We start from the raw sequence: 23,643 nt of genomic DNA on the forward strand, positions 1-23,643 counted from the left end.
GCCAAGAGAAAAGGATAGGACATGTGCCGTGTATTTGCCAGCACTCTGGTGGTATAACCTAGAGGCAAAATGATCTCCTTTTCCCTCTTTGAATGTGGATGCTAGACTCCAGATTAAAAGCTCAGCTCTCGGGTTTCCCTGATGGCTCAGTTGTTGAGAATCTGCCTGCCAATGCAGGGGATACGGGTTTGAGCCCTGGTCTGGGAAGATCCCTACATGCCGCGGAGCAACTGGGCCTGTGAGCTGCAACTACTGAGCCTGCGCGTCTGGAGCCTGTGCTCCACAACAAGAGAGGCTGCGACAGTGAGAGGCCCGGGCACCACGATGAAGAGTGTGGCCCCCTCTTGCCACAACTAGAGAAAGCCCTCGCACAGAAATGAGGACCCAACACAGCCAAAAATAAATAAATAAATAAATTTATTTAAAAGCTCAGCTCTCTTCTACTAGCCACAAAAAGAAATAGAGGATTCATAAGGGAGCAGTCAAGTGTGGCTATGAGAACCCAGATCCAGCCTTCCTTTTTGAGGACCATCTTATGCATAATTTGAAGAGGATGTTTCCTTTAATTTCAGGGAGTGTGTGGAGAAATATTCTTGAGTGTGGATTCTTCTCATCCCCTCATAGCCAACCTGAAGACCCAGAAATCTCCCCATTCTCACCCATGCCCATCATAAAGCCTTAGCATCATGGAGATGGCTAGTACAAGCCGGTCTTGAGTCTAGGACCTTCTAAACTCATTCCTCATTCAGAGGAAGCCTGATGATGCATAGTGGACAAGACTACCAGCTCATGGGCTAGACACCCATTGGCACACCAAGTAAGAGTTCCATTACCTCCCCCAGGATAAGAGCCAGTCAATACTTACTGCCCATTATCCTCCGTACTGTTGGACCCTCAGCAGTCATTTCCCTAACGATCTCATTGTCATCCTCATTGGCATCCAGCCAGCGATTGCAGTTGAAGTTATACTTGTCCTTGGTCAGAGTGTTCATCAGGGTCATCTGGAATGAAGTCCTGGAGTGAGCAAGTGGGTGTACCAGAGATATTCATCCATGCCTTGAGGTTCCCGTTCTGCTAGTTCATCTCAAGGAGGACAAGGCCGTCCCCTAGGGATGACTCTTGTGGAAGATGGAGTGCCAGATTAATATTTATCCCTCTGGTCCCCTGGAGACCCACAGCTGCCTAGCAGCCAGGTGATTAGGACACAGTGCAAGTCTGCTGAAACCTAAGCAACTTCTTAGTCTACTTTGGAAGTCCTGTCCCCGTCAGGAAGTCCATGTGTCATGTGTCCAAATTTAGGTGTCACTACAACCCTTCCCCACCCACACTCCCAACAGATAAAGGCAAACTAACAAGACAAGGTCATTAGAAAGAGACCATTTTTGTTCCTCTCCCAACCACCTTCTAACCCCCAAGATGGTACATCTCACCCTCTCTAAATGCCATCCAGAACCAGGAGTCCTTTTATCATGCCATGCCCGAATCTTATAAAACCTGCCGAGGTCTGGGAGCTCAATCTATGGTGAAAAATAACAAGGCCTGAGCGGACAGAACCAAGTGAAATGTGTTTATTACCCTCACAGCTGACCCCCTGCCAGGAGGGTACCCACTTTGAGCTGTTTCTTCAGCATCAAGGGTGGGTTTGCTTCAAACCACCCTCATATATTCTATCTTCTTGTGCTCTTTTAACCAATGGCACATGAGGGAGAGACAGCCATGTAGAGAGCTAAGGTTCAATCTGGGCTGGTGAAACGGAACAAAAATAACTGACCCACAGTAGGATCCAGACTAAATAAAATCTTCCAAGCAATAAGCTTTCAATTACAAAATCCATATGGCAGCCCTGCAAATTAGCACAGGCCCACAGCCCCAGGACTCTGCTGGGCACTGAAACAGACAAAAAGATCAATACAGTAGTCATGCCCTTTCCCTAGGGGCTCAAAGTCTAGCCGGGAAGACAAATACATAAAGAGCAATGAACTGAAGGTATAATAGAAGCGCCAACAGGGTGCTCTGAGAAGAGAGCTGCAAATTACAAATTATTCTTACCTAAAGGTCAGAGCAGCACTTCCGTTGACAAAACAAGCCTTGCTCTGCTTATATACATACTGAACATTTAAAGCTGAATTTCTTTTTAAATGTTCCAAAATGTATACTTTCCTTTAAATTTGCTCCTCACTCTCTAATTCAGTCCACACTGGGCAGTTGGACACTGACTGTGCTCAGGGTCTCTGTTCTACAATGATTCCCCAAGTCATCAGGCTCCTGAATGTCCAAAGCCATTACATACTTGCTTCTCCTATGCTTGGTTCTGGACTGTTTGATTCAGATGAAGGACCAGATCTACACTGCACCCCATCTGTACATTGTCCGTACATTAAATGTGGCATTCCTTGCAGGGGCCTAGGGTCTCTATTTTACCTTTTTGTCTTCAAACTTGATCCCAACCTGGCTTAGAAAACCAGAATCCCACGACAAATGCTTCTTACACCCCTTTCTCTTTCTTCCCTCCCACTCTGTCACACTTCCTACCCTAAATTTCTCAATTATTCCGGGTTTGAACCACTTGTTGTTGGGATTCAGGAGAATCTCATCTGTCCTCCCCTTCTGCCCATAAATCTGGATGAAGATAGGAGAGTTGGTACCAGCTTTCTTCAAGTCGGTCGTCCAGACCCACAGGGACCATGGGAATTCTGCAGAGACAGGTCAAGTTGTACCATAAACTTCAAAAGTGAAGAGATTTTCAAGCTACCAGTGGGGAAGACAAGCAAATCAAAGGTGATCAGGACTGAAGTGCAGGTTGTATACGGGTGTGTCCTACTCTCAGAAACCCATTATAACAAATACTAAATTTGGGAAGCCAAGGATTCCTTGCTATTTGAAAGAGTGTGCCTTAATGTTCCTTTTAATGGTGAGAGTCTCTTAGTATGTTTTAAATAGGGGGAAGAGTTGACTCCACCCACCCTGTGGCCAGTACATTCAGAGTACACTGTGTTCAACCATTCAGTTTAACAACTAGCCCATCACAGCAGCTTAACGATTTGGGGCTGCTGGAGTATCAGCCTTGGTGCCACGTCTGTAACTCTGTGTGGTCTGTACCTTGGAGAACTGAGGTCCCTGGGGGACCCTTTCCCTTCCTTTCCAGAGGAGAATTGAGAAGAAGGAGCACCCAGTGCTTTGACAATCCTGGCCTTTGCTGGCTCTGGGCCCCTCCACCTACTTTTCAGCCTCTTCTTCCTGAGAGACACCATCTCGTAGAGCTGCCTCTCGATCAGCCCATCTGCTTTCTTCTCATCCAGCCAGTTGCTGCAAGGGAAGGTCTGCTGGATGCCAGTGAAGGGGCACAAAATCACCACCTGGGGGAGCAGATCACATCTCCTACAGTAGGTCCCCTGGCTGGGACTTCTTTGTAATGTTCAACAGCCTCCTTAGCCCCACATTTAGTGTTGTCTGCATTACTACCCTCAAGGAATGTCACTTTTCTTCCTACTGCCTATCTCATTAAATCTTAGATCAAGAAATACCTCCTCTAAGAAATCTTCCCAAGTAGGTATCATCCATATTCCAATTTACTAGCCCAAACCTCAAACATTTTTCTCTATACACATACCCTTTTTGAATACCATGTTTCCTTATGCACATTGTAAAATCTCCACCTGGACCAAATTAACTAGAATACTAAATTAATACTCTATATTTGTCTTGTGGAAAAAAGGTCAATCACATAAAAGGTAATTAATATCTATAATTTAATACAAAAACTAACTACCCTCTTCAGGACTTGATCCTTATTTAACCTTCTCTCCTACATCTTCTCCATCTCTACCCACATTCTGAACTTATGGGTTTAGAACATGGCATTCTATCTAACCCAGACACACCTAGATGTTTTGAAGAGAAGCATCAGAATGCCAAAGACAGAGATCTTAAGAGCATCAAGAGAGAAAAGACAGATGATGGCAATTGGACTAACAGAAGCCAGAGGATATTGGGGGGTGGGGGCATTAGAACTCAATCTAGAATTCTGTATCCTGAAATTTCTTTCAAGAATGAAAATGAAATAAAATAATTCTCAAATTAACAAAAACAGAGTTTACCACCAATAGACCTTACTTAACCAAAGGAACTTCTAAAGCATAGTACTTCAGGAGGAAGAAGAAAATTGACACCAGAAAAGAGGTCTTAGATGCAAGAAGAATTGGCAAGCAAACACACTGGCAAAGAGGTAGGTAAATCTGGACAAATATGACTCTACAAAACAACAGCATATAATATGTGAATTTAAAAATAATTTAAAGGAGAGCTAAAATACTCTACTTTCAAAATTGGCATGCAACCTAGATGCAGAGTTATTACCATTAGAAATTTCTAAGGTTCTTGATTTGTCTAAGAGGGAATTAGAGATGGTGGTTAAATTTAGGTCTTGTTACAGTAAGTATGTATGCTAAAATTTCAATAGTAACCACTAAAAAAGCCAGAAAGAGTGTATAATTTCCAAATCACTATCAAGAAAAAAACCCCACAACCAATCAGTTAAAAAAAAAAAAAAAGAAAGACATAGTAAAAGCAGGACAAACAGACATGTTAATAATTATAAAAAACAGAAAAGCCTAAATTTATCAGTTAAAAGCTAGATAGTATCAGATAAGATTGTGATAAAGATTCAATTAACCAGAAGGTTATACTAATTCTACATCTCACAATGTAGCCTAAAACTATATACAGCAAAAATTGTTAGTTCTACAGTAAGAAATTTAAATATCTACCACTGACATTGGAAATTTCAACACATCTTTCTTCGTAATTAATAGATCAAACAGACAAAACGTTATTAAGGAGATAGAAGATTCAAAAACAAAAATAACAAACTGAATTTAATAAATAAAATCAAAATCTTAAATTCAACTCTTGGAACATATATATAAATTGAAGCACATTGTAAAGTAAATGTCAAAAAATTTTTAAATGGTATCCACCATTGAGAAGACCTTAAAGATGGCAGAGGAGTAAGACGTGGAGATCACCTTCCTCCCCACAAGTACATCAAAAATACATCTAAATGTGCAACAACTCCTAAAGAACACAAATACATCAAAAGAACACCTACTGAACGCCGGCAGAAGACCTCAGACTTCCCTAAAGACAAGAAACTCCCCACGTAGCTGGGTAGGGAAAAAGAAAAAGAAAAAACAGAGACAAAAAAAAATAGGGAGGGGACCTACACCTCTGGGAGGGAGCTGTGAGGGAGGAAAAGTTTCCACACACTAGGAAGCCCCGTCACTGGTGGAAATGGGAGTGGGCTTGGGGGAAGCTTTGGAGCCATGGAGGAGAGTGCAGCAATAGGGCTGCAGAGGGCAAAGTGGAGAGATTCCTGCAAAGAGGATCGGGGCCAACCAGCCCTCACCAGCCTGAGAGGTTTGTCTGCTCACCCGCCGGGACAGGTGGGGGCTGGGACCTGAGGCTCGGGCTTCGGAGATCAGATCCCAGGGAGAGGACAGGGGTTGGCTATGTGAACACAGCCAGAAGGGGCTAGTGCACCACAGCTAACCAGGAGGGAGTCTGGGGAAAAGTCTGCAACTTCCTAAGAGTCAAGAGACTGTTGTTTCGGGGTGCACGAGGAGAGGAGATTCAGAGCACTGCCTAAAAGAGCTTCAGAGAGAGGTGTGAGCCACAGCTATCAGTGCGGACACCAGAGACAGGCATGAAATGCTAAGGCTGCTGCTGCAGCCACCAAGAATCCTGTGTGCAAACACAGATCACTATCCACACCTCCCCTCCCGGGAGCCTGTGCAGCCCGCCACTGCCAGGGTCCCATGATCCAGGGACAACTTCCCCAGGAGAACACATGGAGCACCTCAGGCTGTTGCAATGTCACACTGGCCTCTGCCGCCGCAGGCTCGTGCCACATTCTGTACCCCTCTCTCCCCCAGCCTGAGTGAGCCAGAGCCCCCTAATCAGCCCTCCTTTAACCCCCTCCTGTATGGGTGACGAACAGCTGCCAGAGTGCGACCTACATGCAGAGGCAGGGCCAAATCCAAAGCTGAAACCCAGGAGCTGTGTGGACAAACAAGAGAAAGGGAAATTTCTCTGTGCAGCCTCAGGAACAGCAGATTAAATCTTCACAATCAATTGTTGTACCCTGCATCTGTGGAATACCTGATTAGACAATGAATCTTCCCAAAATTGAGGTGGTGGACTTTGGGAGCAATTGTAGACTTTGGGTTTGCTGTATGCAACTGACTAGTTTCTGATTTTTATGTTTAACTTAGTATGGCTTTTAGCGCTTGTTATCATTGGTGGATTTGTTTATTAGTTTGGTTGCTCTCTTCTTTTATTTTAAATTACTTTAAAAATATTTTTATTTTAATAATTTTTTAAAAACTTTATTTATTTTATTTTATTTTTCTTTCCTTCTTTTTTTCCCTCCCTTTTCTTCTGAGCCATGTGGCTGACAGGGTCTTGGTGCTCTGGCTGGGTGTCAGGCCTGTGCCGCTGAGGTGGGAGAGCCGAGTTCAGGACATTGGACCACCAGAGACCTCCCGGCCCCACGTAATATCAATTGGCGAGAGTTCACCCAGAGATCTCCATCTCAACGCGAAGACCCAGCTCCACTCAATGACCAGCAAGCTCCAGTGCTGGACACCCCATGCCAAACAACTAGAAAGACAGGAACACAACCCCACCCATTAGCAGAGAGGCTGCCTGAAATCATAATAAGGCCACAGACATCCCCAAACACACCACTGGACATGGTCCTGCCCACTAGAAAGACAAGATCCAGCCTCATCCACCAGAACACAGGCACTAGTCCCCTCCACCAGGAAGCCTACACAACCCACTGAACCAAACTTACCCACTGGGGGCAGACACAAGAAACAACAGGGACTATGAACTTGCAGGCTGCAAAAAGGAGACCCCAAACACAGTAAGTTAAGCAAAATGAGAAGACAGAGAAATACCCAGCAGGTGAAGGAGCAAGGTAAAAACCCACCAGGCCAAACAAATGAAGAAGAAATAGGCAGTCTACCTGAAAAGGAATTCAGAGTAATGATAGTAAAGATGATCCAAAATCCTGGAAATAGAATGGAGAAAATATAAGAAACTTTTAACAAGGATCTAGAAGAGCTAAAGAGCAAACAAACAGAGAGGAACAACACAATAAATGAAATTTAAAATTCTCTAGAAGAAATCAATAGCAGAATAACTGAGGCAGAAGAACGGATAGGTGACCTAGAAGATAAAATAGTGGAAATAACTACCACAGAGCAGAATAAAAAAAAAAGAATGAAAAGAATTGAGGACAGTCTCAGAGATCTGGGACAACATTAAATAGGAGTCCCAGAAGAAGAAGAGAAAGAGAAAGGGACTTGGAAAATGTTTGAAGAGATTATAGTTGAAAGCTTCCTTAATATGGGAAAGGAAATAGTTAATCAAGTCCAGGAAGTGCAGAGAGTCCCATACAGGATAAATCCAAGAAGAAACATGCCAAGAAACATATTAATCAAACTATCAAAAATTAAATACAAAGAAAAAATATTAAAAGCAGCAAGGGGAAAACAACAAATAACATACAAGGGAATCCCCATAAGGTTAACAGCTGATCTTTCAGCAGAAACTCTACAAGCCAGAAGTGAGTGGCAGGACATACTTAAAGTGATGAAAGGGAAAAACTTACAACCAAGATTACTCTACCCAGCAAGGATCTCATTCAGATTCAACGGAGAAATTTAAACTTTTACAGACAAGAAAAAGTTAAGAGAATTCAGCACCACCAAACCAGGTTTACGACAAATGCTAAAGGAACTTCTCTTGGCAGGAAACAGAAGAGAAGGAAAAGACATACAATAACAAACCCCAAACAATTAAGAAAATGGTAATAGGAACATACATATCGATAACTACCTTAAATGTAAATGGATTAAATGCTCCAACCAAAAGACATAGACTGGCTGAATGGATACAAAAACAGGACCTGTATATATGCTGTCTACAAGAGACCGACTTCAGACATAGGGACACATACAGACTGCAAGTGAGGGGATGGAAAAACGTATTCCATGCAAATGGAAATCAGAAGAAAACTATAGTAGTAATTCTCATATCAGACAAAATAGACTTTAAAATAAAGACTATTACAAGAGACAAAGAAGGACACTACATAATGATCAAGGGATTAATCCAAGAAGAAGATATAGGAATTGTAAATATTTATGCACCCAACGTAGGAGTACCTCAATACAAAAGGCAAATGCTAACAGCCATAAAAGGGGAAATTGACAGTAACGTAATCATAGTAGGGGACTTTAATAACACCCCACTTTCACCAATGGACAGATCATCAAAAATGAAAATAAATAAGGAAACACAAGCTTTAAATGACACATTAAACAAGATGGACTTAACTGATATTTTTAGGACATTCCATCCAAAAACAACAGAATACACTTTCTTCTCAAGTGCGCATGGAACATTCTCCAGGATAAATCACATCTTGGGTCACAAATCAAGCCTCAGTAAATTTAAGAAAATTGAAATCATATCAAGCATCTTTTCTGACCACAACGCTATGAGATTAGAAATGAATTAAAGGGAAAAAAACGTAAAAAACACAAACACATGGAGGCTAAACAATATGTTACTAAATAACCAAGAGATCACTGAAGAAATCAAAGAGGAAATCAAAAAATACCTAGAGACAAATGACAATGAAAACACGACGATCCAAAACCTATGGGATGCAGCAAAAGCATTTCTTTTTTTTATTTCTATTTTTTTTATTAGTTTCTGCTTTATAACAAAGTGAATCAGTCATACATATACATCTGTTCCCATATCCCAAAAGCATTTCTAAGAGGGCAGTTTATAGCTATACAAGCCTACCTCAAGAAACAAGAAAAATCTCAACTAAACAATCTAAACTTACACCTAAAGGAACTAGAGAAAGAAGAACAAACAAAACCCAAAGTTAGCAGAAGGAAAGAAATCATAAAGATCAGAGCAGAAATAAATGAAGTAGAAACAAAAAAAGCAATAGCAAAGATCAATAAAGCTAAAAGGTGGTTCTTTGTGAAGATAAGAAAACTTGATAAACCATTAGCCAGACTCATCAAGAAAAAGAGGGAGAGGACTCAAATCAGTAAAATCAGAAATGAAAAAGGAGAAGTTACAACAGACACCACAGAAATACAAAGCATCCTAAGAGACTACCACAAGCAACTCTATGCCAATAAAATGGACAACCTGGAAGAAATGGACAAATGCTTAGAAAAGTATAACCTTCCAAGACTGAACCAGGAAAAAACAGAAAATATGAACAGACAAATAACAAGTAATGAAATTGAAACTGTGATTTAAAATCTTCCAACAAAGAAAAGTCCAGGACCAGATGGCTTCACAGGTGAATTCTATCAAATATTTACACAAGAGTTAACACCCATCCTTCTCAAACTCTTCCAAAAAATTGTAGAGGAAGGAACACTCCCAAACTCATTCTATCAGGTCACCATCACCCTGATACCAAAACCAGACAAAGATACTAAAAAAAAAGAAAATTACAGACCAATATCACTGATGAATATAGATGCAAAAATCCTCAACAAAATACTAGCAAACAGAATCCAACAACACATTAAAAGGATCATACACCATGACCAAGTGGGATTTATCCCAGGGATACATGGATTCTTCAATATATGCAAATCAATCAATGTGATACACCATATTAACAAATTGAAAAATAAAAACCATATGATCATCTCAATAGATGCAGAAAAAGCTTTTGAGGGCTTCCCTGGTGGCGCAGTGGTTGAGAGTCCACCTGCCGATGCAGGGGACACGGGTTCGTGCCCCGGACCGGGAGGATCCCTCATGCCGCGGAGTGGCTGGGCCCATGAGCCATGGCCGCTGAGCCTGCGCATCCGGAGCCTGTGCTCCACAACGGGAGAGGCCACAACAGTGAGAGGCCTGCGTACCGCAAAAAAAAAAAAAAAAAAAAAAAAAGAAAAGAAAAAGCTTTTGACAAAATTCAACACCCATTTATGATAAAAACTCTCCAGAAAGTGGGCATACAGGGAACCTACCTCAACATAATAAAGGCCATATACGACAAACCCACAGCAAACATCATTCTCAATGGTGAAAAACTGAAAGCATTTCCTCTAAGATCAGGAATGAGACAAGGATGTCCACTCTCACCACTATTATTCAACATAGTTTTGGAAGTCCTAGAAACAGCAATCAAAGAAGAAAAGAAATAAAATGAATACAAATTGGAAAAGAAGAAGTAAAACTGTCACTGTTTGCAGATGACATGATACTATACATAGAGAATCCTAAAAAAGCCTCCAGAAAACTACTAGAGCTAATCAATGAATTTGGTAAAGTTGCAGGATAGAAAATTAATTCACAGAAATCTCTTGCATTCCTATACACTAATGATGAAAATCTGAAGGAGAAATTATGGAAACACTCCCATTTACCATTGCAACAAAAAGAATAAAATACCTAGGAATAAACCCACCTAGGGAAACAAAAACCTGTATGCAGAAAACTATAAGACACTGATGAAAGAAATTAAAGATGATACCAACAGATGGAGAGATATACCACATTCTTGGATTGGAAGAATCAATATAGTGAAAATGACTATACTACCCAAAGCAATCTACAGATTCAATGTAATCCCTGTCAAATTAACAATGGCATTTTTTTTATGGAACTAGAACAAATTATCTTCAAATTTGTATGGAGACACAAAAGACCCCAAATAGCCAAAGCAGTCTTGAGGGAAAAAAACGGAGCTGGAGGAATCAGACTCCCTGACTTCAGACTATACTACAAAGCTACAGTAATCAAGACAACATGGTATTGGCACAAAAGCAGAAACATAGATCAATGGAACAAGATAGAAAGCTCAGAGATAAACCCATGCACCTAGGGTCAACTAATCTATGAGAAAGGAGGCAAAGATATACAATGGAGAAAAGACAGTCTCTTCAATCAGTGGTGCCGGGAATACTGGACAGCTACATGGAAAAGAATGAAATTAGAACACTCCCTAACACCACACACAAAAATAAACTCAAAATGGATTCAAGACCTAAATGTAAGATGGGACACTGTAAAACTCTTAGAGGAAAACATAAGAAGAACACTCTTTGACATAAATCACAGCAAGATGTTTTTTTCATCCACCTCCTACAGTAATGGAAATAAAAACATAAATAAACAAATGGGACCTAATGAAACTTCAAAGCTTTTACACAGCAATGGAAACCATAAACAAGATGAAAAGACAACCCTCAGAATGGGAGAAAATATTTGCAAACAAATCAACGGACAAAGGATTAATCCTCAAAATATATAAATGGCTCATGCAGCTCAATATTAAAGAAACAAACAACCCAATCTAAAAATGGGCAGAAGACCTAAATAGACATTTCTCCAAAGAAGACATACAGATGGCCAAGAACCACATGAAAAGCTGCTCAACATCACTAATTGTTAGAGAAATGCAAATCAAAACTACAATGAGGTATCACCTCACACCAGTTAGAACAGGCATCATCAGAAAATCTACAAAAAACAAATGCTGGAGAGGGTGTGGAGAAAAGGGTACCCTCTTGCACTGTTGGTGGGAATGTAAATTGATACAGCCACTATGGAGAACAGTATGGAGGTTCCTTAAAAAACTAAAAATAGAATTACCATATGATCCAGCAATCCCACTACTGGGCATATATCCCGAGAAAACCATAATTCAAAAAGACACATGCACCCCAATGTTCGTTGCAGCACTATTTACAATAGCCAGGTCATGGAAGCAACCTAAATGCCCATCGACAGATGAATGGATAAAGAAGATGCGGTACATATATACAATGGAATATTACTCAGCCATAAAAAGGAAGGAAATTGAGTAATTTGTTGAGACGTGGATGGATCTAGAGACTGTCATACATAGTGAAGTAAGTCAGAAAGAGAAAAACAAATATCGTTTATTAACGCATGTATGTGGAACCTAGAAAAATAGTACAGATGAACCGGTTTGCAGGGCAGGAGTTGAGACCCAGATGCAGAGAACAAACGTATGGACACCAAGGGGGGAAAACTGCGGTGGAGTGGGGATGGTGGTGTGCTGAATTGGGCGATTGGGATTGACATGTATACACTGATGTGTATAAAATTGATGACTAATAAGAACCTGCAGTATAAAAAACAAACAAACAAACAAAAGCAACTCATACTAAACTTTCTTTGGGTTATTTGTATGGAAATATATTAATATAAATGTTTCAGACGTTACATGAAATTTCTAAAAATCTTATATGTTCTGGTATAATGTTATAAGTCATTATTCTAGTTATTACTTTAAAATGTATATCTCAGAAATAACTAAATTTCCTTGTCAATTGCATTATTATGAACTTTCATCAAATCTTTAACCGTGGTCATTTTTAAGTCTTTTGTCATTTACAGACAGTTCTGGGTGTACTCTGATGCTTTCACAAAAATGTTCCTATAGACGGGTTTCATCTTTAAGGAATTCATGGAAAAGACTCTGACAAGTGCAGGTTTCTGGTAACTGACAATACTGCTGAATTGAATGAATAAGCATTTTCAGAACTCTAATGGAAAACTGATGAATTCATAAAAGTGCTAACAAAAGATCAAGATGAAAAAAATTAATTACATGGGACTGAGTGAACTGATGAGGATGGTTATAATTTTTGTGACTTTCTGTTTGAATAAAAAAAAAAATGGCCCCATGAGAGGGATTTCTCAGTACTTTGTAACTGGTGCAAAGGAAGTAGAACGTAGGATTCAGATTAGAGTTTGTATTTGCAAGTTAAAGAGAAGGGTTGAATCAGGGCAGGGTCCTCCCCGGCCTCCCTTACCTTCTCACAGTACCAGCCTCTATTGACTCCTACATTGCCATGTCCGATGGAGACCCGGCTCAATGGGCTGAGGAGGACAGCCAGCTCGATGTTGAAGATGTCTGTGCGGCCACGGTCAAACACACCGCCCTCCAGGAAGATTTTCCCACTGTTCTTATTCCCTCTGGCCCCGTACATGACCAGGTAGATTTTGGATTTGGTCCCAGCACCCCGGACATCCCCAGTGAAGACGGTGACAATATATGAGATGGCTGGTATGGAAACAACAGGGGGAAGGAGAGGGTTCAGTGCAAGCTGACAACAATATCCTACCCACCTTCTCCGCCACCTGACCACACCTCCCTAAGCCCTCCCTCTGCTGTACATCCCCATCTCCCTAAGTCCTCCTCCCCCAGACGACATCCAGTGCCCCTTTCCACTTCACTTTATCTTTTTTGGAGTTGGTGTGTCAGTGCATCTGAGTTTAGGAACAAACTGCAGGTTACAGGAAGCTGCCAGCCCCCATTACAGGAAACTAACAAAGAGAAGGAAGAGCTTGGGTTGGTTAAGAATAGTACTTATTATTAATGCTAATTACCATGTGCATATTATTAATAGCTGCCAGATGAATTCTATTATGTCTCATTTAATTATAATAGTCAACTCGATTAAGAGAGATTTATATTCAGGACTCTCTGATTCATGGAGCTTGCTCTTTTGCACATAACTTAAAAACATAACTCTTAATAGAGGGCACGAATGTCCTCCTTTACCACCTGAGGTGGTAGGATGCGGAAGATTGAGGGAGGGAGAGGACATTGTGGGTTGGGCCATTTGGGGTTTTGGTCAGTCAGAAGGCAATGTGAGGACATAACCTCCTCCAGCAAGAGGAGATTAAACTCTGAGATGAGACAGACTAAAGGAAAACACCAAAGACAAACATTTGAACAGGAAACTATAGGAAATTCTGCTAAGGTGTGGTCTGCCTTTTTTCACACTGTCCCAGAGTCTAAGGCAAGTGGTACGTTAAGCCTTGTTAGTCCCCCACCTCCCTTTCATCCTACCCACATCCCCTGATCTCAGAGAAATAAAATGTCTTTGGGAGATAGCACATGCAACTACATGGATGCATTATTCATTCATACATTCGCACCTTCCCTTGCTCAACAAACATTTACTGAGTGCTTACTCTATGACAGGTCTTGGGAGACTATGAAGATAAAAAGGAATAGCCACTGCCCTCAAAGAGTGTGTGTCCAGCTTTACTTCACAACACATGGACAGATGGTGTGCTCACACTAGACATACTGCCATAGCCTAGGTTGTCAGCAATTCCAGCCTCTCACTGTCATTTCGCCTCATCTACCACTGGAAGCAAGTAATAGTAACACAGTTAAAGGGGGCGTATTAAATCTGCTCTAGTGGATGTTTTAAGTAAATAATTTGCAAACTATAGAATACAAAGTCGTGACACACCCGACAATGTGGCGCCCCTCACTCAGGCCAAGGCGCCATGATGCCATGGTTGAAAAGCACTGGAACAGAGGGGCCTTTGGTTTCCTACACAATAGCAATCACGTTCCTCCCAAAACGTCTGGAGCAAGAGGAGGGAGAGATGGCCCTGTCTAGAGGGGGTAGGGGACGTTTCAGAGGAAGTGACTGGAAGCAGGAATTTGAGAAGCAGAAAGAAGAGAAATGGCACCACAGGCTGAGGAGAAAGCATATTCCGAAGAGAAAGGAGAGTAAGGCCAGCAGCTAAGGGGAGGGGAGAAGGAAGGCATGTGGGTGAGGTGGGGGCAACAGGGAGAGGGGGTAGGTGTGGGAAAGAGTGAAAGGTGTGCAGATCGGGGGAGGGAGAGGGAGTGTGTGTGTGGAAGTGGTAATAGAAGATGTTGAAAGATGCTGCTGAAATGGTCAATTGGAGCCCAATCGTGGAGCAATTTTATCTTATACCCCAGAGCTTGGACTCATTCTCTCTGCAGTGGGAGCCATGGGAGGGTCTGTCCCAGAGCGTGTTCTCAGCTGTGCGCGTTCACCAACATGGATATTCTGGAACATCTATGAACTTCCATGCTGGGAGCTTCAGGTTTTCCATGGAACTCACACAGGGTAGAGATTTAGGAGGCAGACCAAATCCTGGATTTGTCACTTATCAGCTGTGTGACCTTGAACAGGTCTCTTAACTTGTGACTCAGTTTCCTCTACTATGAAATGGGAACAGTAACCATTCCCATACTATAGGGCTGTTGTGAGTATTAGAGGGCATGACATGAGTCAGGTGCCTAGAGAGAGTCTGCCATATAGGAAGCGTTCAATAGTAGGAGGAGGTAAAAGTCGGTCAACATCCTCATAAATATCCACATGTGTCGGGAGTTCACATCCTGGCTCCGTCCTGTGGATAACTTCTCTTGCCCTGGGAAGTCAGTGTCTGCTCAGGGGCGCCTCCTCATCACCTCTGGTATCAGCAGAGCCCCCGACTCCAGCCCGGAGGGACAGAACACTTTCAGGGGCAGGAGGAATGTTGTCTAAAGACATGGCTGCTTCCCACTTGATTGCAGGCCTCCAGACCCACAGATGAGAACACTGACCCTCAGGCAGAAAGTGAAATATTAGCCAATTAGCCCTTTCTTCCGTTCTACCTGTGGTCTCAGCTCCGCCCACTAAGATATCCCTCTGAATTTTGCCATCGTCTTCATCCAAGGCCAGCCAGCGGTTAAGAGGGAAATCATATTTTCTTTTGTTCCCAATATCTTCAATGACAATCTGGGAAGGAGAAGAGAGGGAAGGAAGGTTAAGTGTCATTGAGGTCACACCTGGTGACTGAATCCATTCCTCCATCACTTGAGTGAACTCCAAGTATACTTTCTCATCTTCCTCGTGGCCCAAGGAAAACTTATCACAAGGACACACCTGTTGTCAGGAAAACCTTGCAAAGCACTGAGAGTCAAACAGGGATGACTGACAATTAACTCCTTGAATTACTGAGCCTTGTTCCCTCCTCTGCTAAGGATCATTAAAAAAATGCTATGCAAGAAACTTAGCAGGATGGACCCTGTGAGACTGGGGTGCTAGAACTGGAAGCCTGGATTTACACACAGCATCAAGACCACCATCTTCCTCACCTGCTGAAGGTTGGGATTCTGACCTTCTTGCTGAGAAGCAGAGTCCACACAAAGGGAACTACATGCCCTGAATCTGGCACACAGAATCCCAGTATCTGGTGACCAGGTTGGAAAAGGTCAGCCACTGACAGTGAAATTAGGAGAACTGAGCATCCATGAAGCCCCCACGGGGACTCACATGTGAGCTAGGTTGGCGAGGCTGAGATAAATGTGTTTTCTAGAGCTCACCAAGGAGCTGAGGGGCCCTCCTAAAATGTCCCAGGAACATCCAACTGAAAACTCACTCTTAGATAAGTGCGATCGTCAATAACCAGGCGGAGTCCTCCAGTCATAATGGGAAGGCAGATGCATCTGGTGACCGACAGGGTGAGTTGGAAAGTAAAAATATCTGCCCAGGTACTCCCAGGACTGCCTGACAGAGTGGGGCTCCGATTTTCAGTGAAAGACTCACTTCCTAAGATCAAAGTGTCTGTAGTGTGGAAACAGGGCATGTCTTGGTCTGCCTAAAGGCATCTCACCTTGTTCTAATGCAATGTTCATCAAGGAATCTTCTGGGCTGAGAGCTGAACTCCTGAGTATACCACCCACCAGAGAGGGGTCAGTGGCCTGAGCCAGTGGCCAGGACCAGCCGTCCCACCAGGGTTCTCTCTCCAGATACATCAGCATTTAAGCTCTGGTTTATAAATCAGTCCCTTGTAAGTTTGGTTGGTGTGAGTCAGCCTTCAGAGCTTGCTGATTTTTATCGAGTGTCAGTACTTTCAGAGCTGAGTGCCTGGAGACCTCTGTGGCCTCTCCAGAAGGGGTTCTGCCTTGAAAGGAAGTCCAGCCTCTCCCAATTCACATATCTGCACATTTCTCTATGTCTTTCCTCTCCCAGGGTTGAGGCTGTGGGGAGATTGGGGAGCCAAGGATCTGGGCTCTACCTCCTGACCCCCTTTACCCTGACCCTCACAGGGTTGGAAAAGCAAGGTGAAGAAAGAAAAGACTTAAGTTTATCAGATAAGCTGTCAAGTCTACTAATTGACAGATATACAGATTCACCATTTCTGTCTTTAAATGTTCTCAGACTGGTGTGCTAGCCATAATTCCAAGAGCACATGACAAACCACCCTCACAGTTCACAAAGATGTCATCAGTAAAGGGCCTTCTCCTGGCCTGATAGCTGATGGACATTCCTGGCTTGAGAAGTTCAGCTAATCTGAAAAATAGAACGTGTTGCCATTAAATAACTCTGTAGGACAAAACTAGCTTGCACAGCTGAACCACAAAGGGAAGAGAAAATATATGAATGAATATTTGAATAACCAACAAGATTCTAAAAATTAGACATTCCGAAATACCAAATCACAAAGAAAGGCTGAGACATAAACACTTAAGCACTGATTTAAAAAGTATAAAAGTCCAGGAACAGTTCTGGAAATTTTCCAAATGAGTATTGAAATATATAAACAATTACTGATGACATCTGTTAGTCCCAAGGTCTGCAGGATGAGGCTGGAGGAAGCTGGCTCCCAGAGGGTGGAACATTTTGGAACACATCTAGTAGCAAATGGTGAGCGCTGTAAGAAGGAGCAGAGAGGTGAGATGTGGAAGGCGCCTACGTCAGCACGGGAAGATTGTCCAGGGGGACGTGGCAGAGGGCTCTCCCTAAGGCATTCTGGCCTCTGCAGATATGGGTCTTGTTGCTTGGGACCCATGACCCCTGTTGCTTAAAGGATATTAGCAAGGGCCCCTCTGGGGGAGAATAAGCAGCTTTTCCACTTGTGTTCACAAGTTGCCCAGACATCCCTGAGTTTTCATAAAGTTCCTTTTAAGAATTCAAGACAGCTCAGGAATGGTTTTTGCTAACAGAATGAAATGGTGGTGCTCCCTCCAGACCACAGTTTCACAGTCTGTTGTTCTGGCAGAGACAACTGTAAAATAAGACTGGAAAGACAGAGTGGCCTTTATCATGAATGATAGAAGCACACACCTGGAGTGTGTGTGTGGGAGACAGACAGACAGACAGAAGCAATAACCTAATGGAAGACAAGAGCTGTTATCTCCTGGAGGAATATTCTCACCTGCAGACAAGCCTATAGGCTGGGCTGACCTTCTAAGAAGCAAGAGGGAAACCAGGGGACATGAGCCCTTGGGAGGCGAGATGGCAGCCAGACAAGGGGGGCTGTCCACGGTGGAGCCCGCCCTGTCCTGCAGCAACAGGGACACAGCAGTTACGTGGTGAGACCACCGTTACAAAAAGCCAAGAAGGATAAACCAACCGCGAAAAAGAGAAGGAAAAGATGAAGCTGCCAAACAGGGGTTCTTTCTTGTTCTCTCCAGATTGTTCACCAACACACCCAAACAGTCCAGGACATGGGGGCCTGCATTTCCTCCCACACAGGGTAAACATGTCTGTGTGAGCACATGGGGTTTGTCTTGGAGTCGATACCTTGCAGATCAGTGTAGAGAGTCAACCATGACTCACAGCAGCTCTCCCTCCTCCATATGGGAATAATTTCCACCAACTTTCCATAACCTGATTGGAGCGGAGACCCATTCTGGGCAGAAGAAACAAACCCCACACATAGGGCAATCTGGAGAAGCTGAAGAGTCTCCTCCTTCCCGCCCACGTGCCAAGGTGCCTGAGATGCACAGTCTGGGTGATCCACAGTGTTCCCTCTCTGTACTAGCCACGGGGTAAGACCTATTCCTGTTTCCAGTCATCCCTTTGAAAATGCATATCTGTTATCCAGTAAAGGTGGCCCTTGTTTGACTCATAAGCAGTCATTGCCACATTCCAGGAACCACTATTGAACTGTGGTTTACATTTGGAGTCCTTAGATTATAGGGCAAGGGACAGATAGGTTTTGACACAGGAGAAGATAAAAGAGGAAGACTTTGGAGTTTACAAACCTACTTGGAAAAAAATCTTGGCATCCAGGGCTTAGCAGGGGAGACCTGGTGTCATGGAAGAACAAGGGAATGTTCTATGGGGGGAACAAGGCTCCGCAAAGGAAGGGGGGTCGGTGTCCTCCTCCTTCCCCACACGCTCTGCACCTCGCTCATCACACTGCAATACTGTGTCAATTACTGGGTAACATACCACAAATGTGAGTAACGGTAAATGACAGCATTTGAATGGTGACATCCCCAGTGCTCTCGCCCTTTCCTCTACACTTCAGCCCTCCCCTCTGAGCCCGCCCACACACCCACTCCTTCATTACTGCCTCGGCTGCCTCATTCAATAAAGACCTCTGATGGCTTATTCTGATCAGCGCCTGCGGTGGTCCTGCCCTCACCTTCTCCCTGACATCATTTCTCAGTTCTCTGAGCCCTGTGCCCTGGTCCAGTTATTTAGTATCCCTGTGCCACCTCCCAGCTGCCCCTCATCTGTCATCCCCTCTGCCCAAAGGAGTCCTCCTCCTGGCAAAGCCCTGCCTATCTTCATGGCCCAGCTCCAACGGACCCTCCCTGAAGCCTTCTCTGCTGCCCAATCAGGCACAACTCACCCAACATTTTTTTTGTTCCTCACGTAAGACTCATCTCATCCTGCTTTGTATTAAAGTTGGGATGATTCTGTTTTCTGATTTTCAAACTGGGAAATTTGGTTTGATCAACACATGTGGGACACTTAGGACAGAATGTTTGTTCACTGAAAGCTGGACTTTCCCTGAAGTTTTGGAATATAAGGTTAAAGTAAGTAACCTGCCTTACAGTAAGGAAGTATTCAGGAACTCGTCTTGTCTCTTTTAGAAGCAGAACCATGTTCACTGCCACAGCTGCAGTTGGTAGCTCAGGGCCTAGGATATAATAATCAATCAGTAAATGTTTGTTGAATGTTGTGTATAAATTGGTGACATGAGGCCATGTTGGGCTTCCTGAGGTCCCTGAAATCTGTTCATTAGCCTCTGTCTCCTCTTCCTGTTAGAGCCAGTGGTACTGGTTGAACTTACGTTCCCTAAGGCATGCGGCAGGCGATCAATCCAATTCTGGATTTTCTAATGCATGGCACAGTGGAGAGAGTCCAGACTCAGAGTCCAGAGGACCTGGGGCAGGTCCCAGTACTGCCACTGAAGAGCTGTGGGGCCTCAAGCAAGTCCTCTACTGAAGCAGATGGGCCAAGGGCAAGGCCCACTGGCAGCGTAATGTTCCATCCTGTGACTCTTGCTCTTTTGTGGTGGTCATTGAGCTGAACTGATCACTTGAGTCAGTCACAATTGTTGGACTAAGCAGACACGGGGACCCAAGCCATGTGCAAAGCCTGGGGGAGGGAGGATGCCAGCCCCGGAGAGGGGATAAAGAACAGGGGGCTGAGGAACACACACGGGCAATTCACTAAGGAAGAAGAGGAGGGAGATGACTTATGAAGGGGTTAATTATATTGGCTTTCAGATTTATCCCACCAAGCCTTCACACATAAATACCAAAGGAGCAGTTGTCATGTGATGTCCAAGGCAACCAACTGGTCAACTTCAACAATGGGAGCACTTGCTGTGCAAGTGTCAAATTTGGAAATGCAGACAATTTAACAGCATTTTAATTGGTGTCTCTGTGGAGGTTAGGTGAGGAAGGGCAGCATGGAGACCCAGTCAAGAGGGAAGGCAGGAGGTTAGGGCTGGCTATGCACCGTGTAGTCACAAAGTGATGAGAGGCGGCCCAGGCTTTCCTCTAGCCTCTGGTTTTCAGCTTGAGCCCACGCCCACCCTGCCTGGGACCTAAAACCCCCCTTTCTCCTCTCTCATCATAATTCTTCCTTCAGGAAAATATCTAGTAAATCCAGGTGTTCTGACCTGCAAAATTCTTGAATTATTTTTGTCTTATCCCCAAGGAGCATTTTGGTTTGGCTTAAGTTAAAGGAACAGACTGTTAGGAGTTCTTCAGAAGCCAGTGAACCTTTGGAGGGACACCCACCTTGGCACTCGGGGGACAGGTGGGGACCTGACAACCAGACCCTGAACTTGCCCCTACACATAATACTGGCTCCAAAGAGAATAACCAATCTCACACTGAAAGTAGTCTGCTTGGGCTTCTGGTTGAAAATAGTGTCTGACTAGCAACCAGTAAGAAGAGGAAAAGAAGAAAAGGAAGGTGGGAGAGTAGGAGGGAGGGAGGAAGGAAACATCATCCTGAAGAATCAGAAGAAGAGCAGAACTCTAGAAAGGACTGGATAAAGGACACAGAAAAAGAATTCAAGAAACGGGTATGCTTAATAGAATATAAGAAGATAGAGTCTTTATGAACAGGAGTAAACATCTTTAAATAGAAAGGGCTGCAGTGAAAAGGCAATAAAATGATATGAAAAGAGAGCTAGATTACATGGGAAAGGTATCCAGGAAATCAATACTATACAGCAGCAAATACATCAAAGTTCTTACAATTCTGTATGCCCTTTAACCATCTCCTAGGAATTAATTGTAGGAAATAATCATAGATGCGTATAAAGATAAGCTACAAGAATGTTTGTTGCAGCACAATTTATAGTATCAATAATTTTGAGAAAAAAATTGAAATGTTCAACAAAGGGGAATTGGTTTAATAATTCATGGTATATCTGGGCAATGAAATATTATAGGCATTAAAAATTACATTGTGAAATATCAATGTTATTCTATTTCAATAGCATGGGGAAACAGGCATGTTACACTTGAAAGTAAAAACAAAGCAGTTTGTAAAACATCGTGCTTATTATGAACCCATTATTAAAAATGACATGTGTATTCATTCACAGAAAAATGTCTGGCGGATATGTAATTTCTCGGTGGTGAAATTATGGTGGTTCAGATTATCTTATTTTTGCTTACTTGTATTTCCTAAACTTTTTACAATAAATATATATTACTTTTGTAAGAACAAAAAAATAATTAGAAGAAACATTCAGAATTAAAATGTATATTAATAGGAGAAAGAAATGCAACTGGTAGTGTGAAAAAGCAAATCAATAATGAGGTGGAGGAGAATTTTTGACAAGTTGTTATGGAATGCAAAGAAAATAGAGATGAAAGGAATAAAAGGGAAGCTGAGATCTTTGGAAGACAGAGAGCGGAGATCCAATAAATGGATAACTGGTGCTCCTGAAGAAGAGACGCAAAAAAAGCCATTCAAGCAAGAATCTAGTATATAATAGGAAATCTTTTTTCTGAGCTATAAACAAACAAATAATCCTAGGCATCATGGAAAAGATTCATCTTGTTCCAGAGAAGTTAAAAACAAGGGAGGGAAGGAAGGAATGAAGGAAGGAAGGAAGGAAGGAAGGAAAGGAGGGAGGGAGGGAGGAAGGGTGGAAATGGGAGAGGAGGGGAGAGGAGGGGAGATGAATGAACTAACAAAGGCCGTACTCCTAGACTTTATCTGGCAAGAGTTAAATTATAAATAAAAAGAAAAAAATCCTATAAGCATCCTGGCTGAAAAACAAAAAACCACAAAACAGTTTGTCCAGAAAGAAATAAAAGTCTGCTTGGCTTCGATGTCAAATTTCAGAAGGTAACAGAACAAGATTTATAATGTTTTATAGGAAAAAAGTGTTCTCACCCATATATTTCACATCTTGCCAAGCTGCCCCGTCCTTTGAGCATGAAGATGACAAAAGGACCTGTTTCGGTGTGCAAACCTGCCTCCTTCACATAGCTTCCGAGAGCATAGGGGGTGAGGTCCCAGGTGATCAAGAAGGAAGCTGCCTTCACAAAGTACAGCGGCAACGACTACGTCAAGGCCTCCCTCAGGCCCTTGGGTGCCCTTTGCAGCTCCTTCCACTACACCTGTGTTTTCATTCAGTCTTCCCTCCCAGGATGAAGGAACTGGGCTGCAAGGTACCTGCTCTGTGCCCCATCCTGGCTGAGGTCCTAAAACACACCTGCCTCCTCTCCCTTGTCTGCCCTGAAGACACACCTCTGCCCGCGCATTGGCTCTTTGGGATCTGGACTCCTGCCTCATTTCTTCTCCAATCCAAGCAGCAGTTCCACTTAGCCTCCTGGAACCCTGTTCAGAATTAGGCTGGCTGCTCTTAGGGCCAGGCCAGCCCCCTCTTTCCAAAGGAAACTTGGCCATTCCTTGCTTCACTGATTCAGCACCTTGTCCCATGCCAAGAGCTGGGAGGTGCCCTCAAGGAACTTTGAGGCTAGTTATGGAGAGACGTGTGGCAGACACTCAAGGATGCTTACTCAACACCCTTTCCCATCACCTTCTTAGCCTACTTCTACTATGAGGGCTGGAAAGCCTACTTGAAGTCCCAGTTTCCAACGTAGTTCGGGTGGCCATGTGACACAGGCAAAAGTTCCAAAGAGAGTTTTGTTTCTCTCAAAATAAAGCAAGACTTGCCAGAAAAATGTCTTTCCCCTTTGGTCTTCTCTTTTCTTCCTGCCTCGAACACAGATAAGATGCAGAGAGCTTCAGCAGCCACCACGTGATCATGAGACAACAAGCTGGAGGATGAAAGCCACAGTGTTGAGGATGGTGACGCAGCGAGAGACCAGGTGTCTCAGAAAGCAGCTGCACCAGCCCTGAGCTGACCATATCTGTATCTCATGTGAGATGAGAAAAATAAGCCCCTGATTGGTTAACATTGCACTTCAATTTCCTGATACTTGAAGCCAAATATGTTCCTAACTGACACAAGATGATAAATTAAGGAATAACAAAACCTCAACTATCAGACAGCTTCATTCTAA

General features: G+C 43.1%; 1 protein-coding gene across 3 annotated transcripts in view; it reads right to left on the reverse strand.

Annotated features, from left to right (window-relative positions):
* Positions 1-23,643, reverse strand: part of LOXHD1 (lipoxygenase homology PLAT domains 1) — a gene marked incomplete at both ends in the record, with an annotated part of 209,235 nt that overhangs the window by 135,581 nt on the left and 50,011 nt on the right. For all 3 annotated transcript variants that reach the window (XM_079717302.1, XM_079717301.1, XM_079717300.1), the window contains 6 exons: positions 866-1,001; positions 1,431-1,517; positions 2,533-2,693; positions 3,221-3,356; positions 12,897-13,147; positions 15,515-15,638. In XM_079717302.1, the coding sequence (XP_079573428.1) occupies positions 866-1,001; positions 1,431-1,517; positions 2,533-2,693; positions 3,221-3,356; positions 12,897-13,147; positions 15,515-15,638 (895 nt within the window). The remainder of the gene's footprint in view (positions 1-865; positions 1,002-1,430; positions 1,518-2,532; positions 2,694-3,220; positions 3,357-12,896; positions 13,148-15,514; positions 15,639-23,643) is intronic.

This window comes from Hyperoodon ampullatus (assembly GCF_949752795.1).
Source record: "Hyperoodon ampullatus genome assembly, chromosome: 13".
Lineage (NCBI taxonomy): Eukaryota > Metazoa > Chordata > Mammalia > Artiodactyla > Ziphiidae > Hyperoodon > Hyperoodon ampullatus.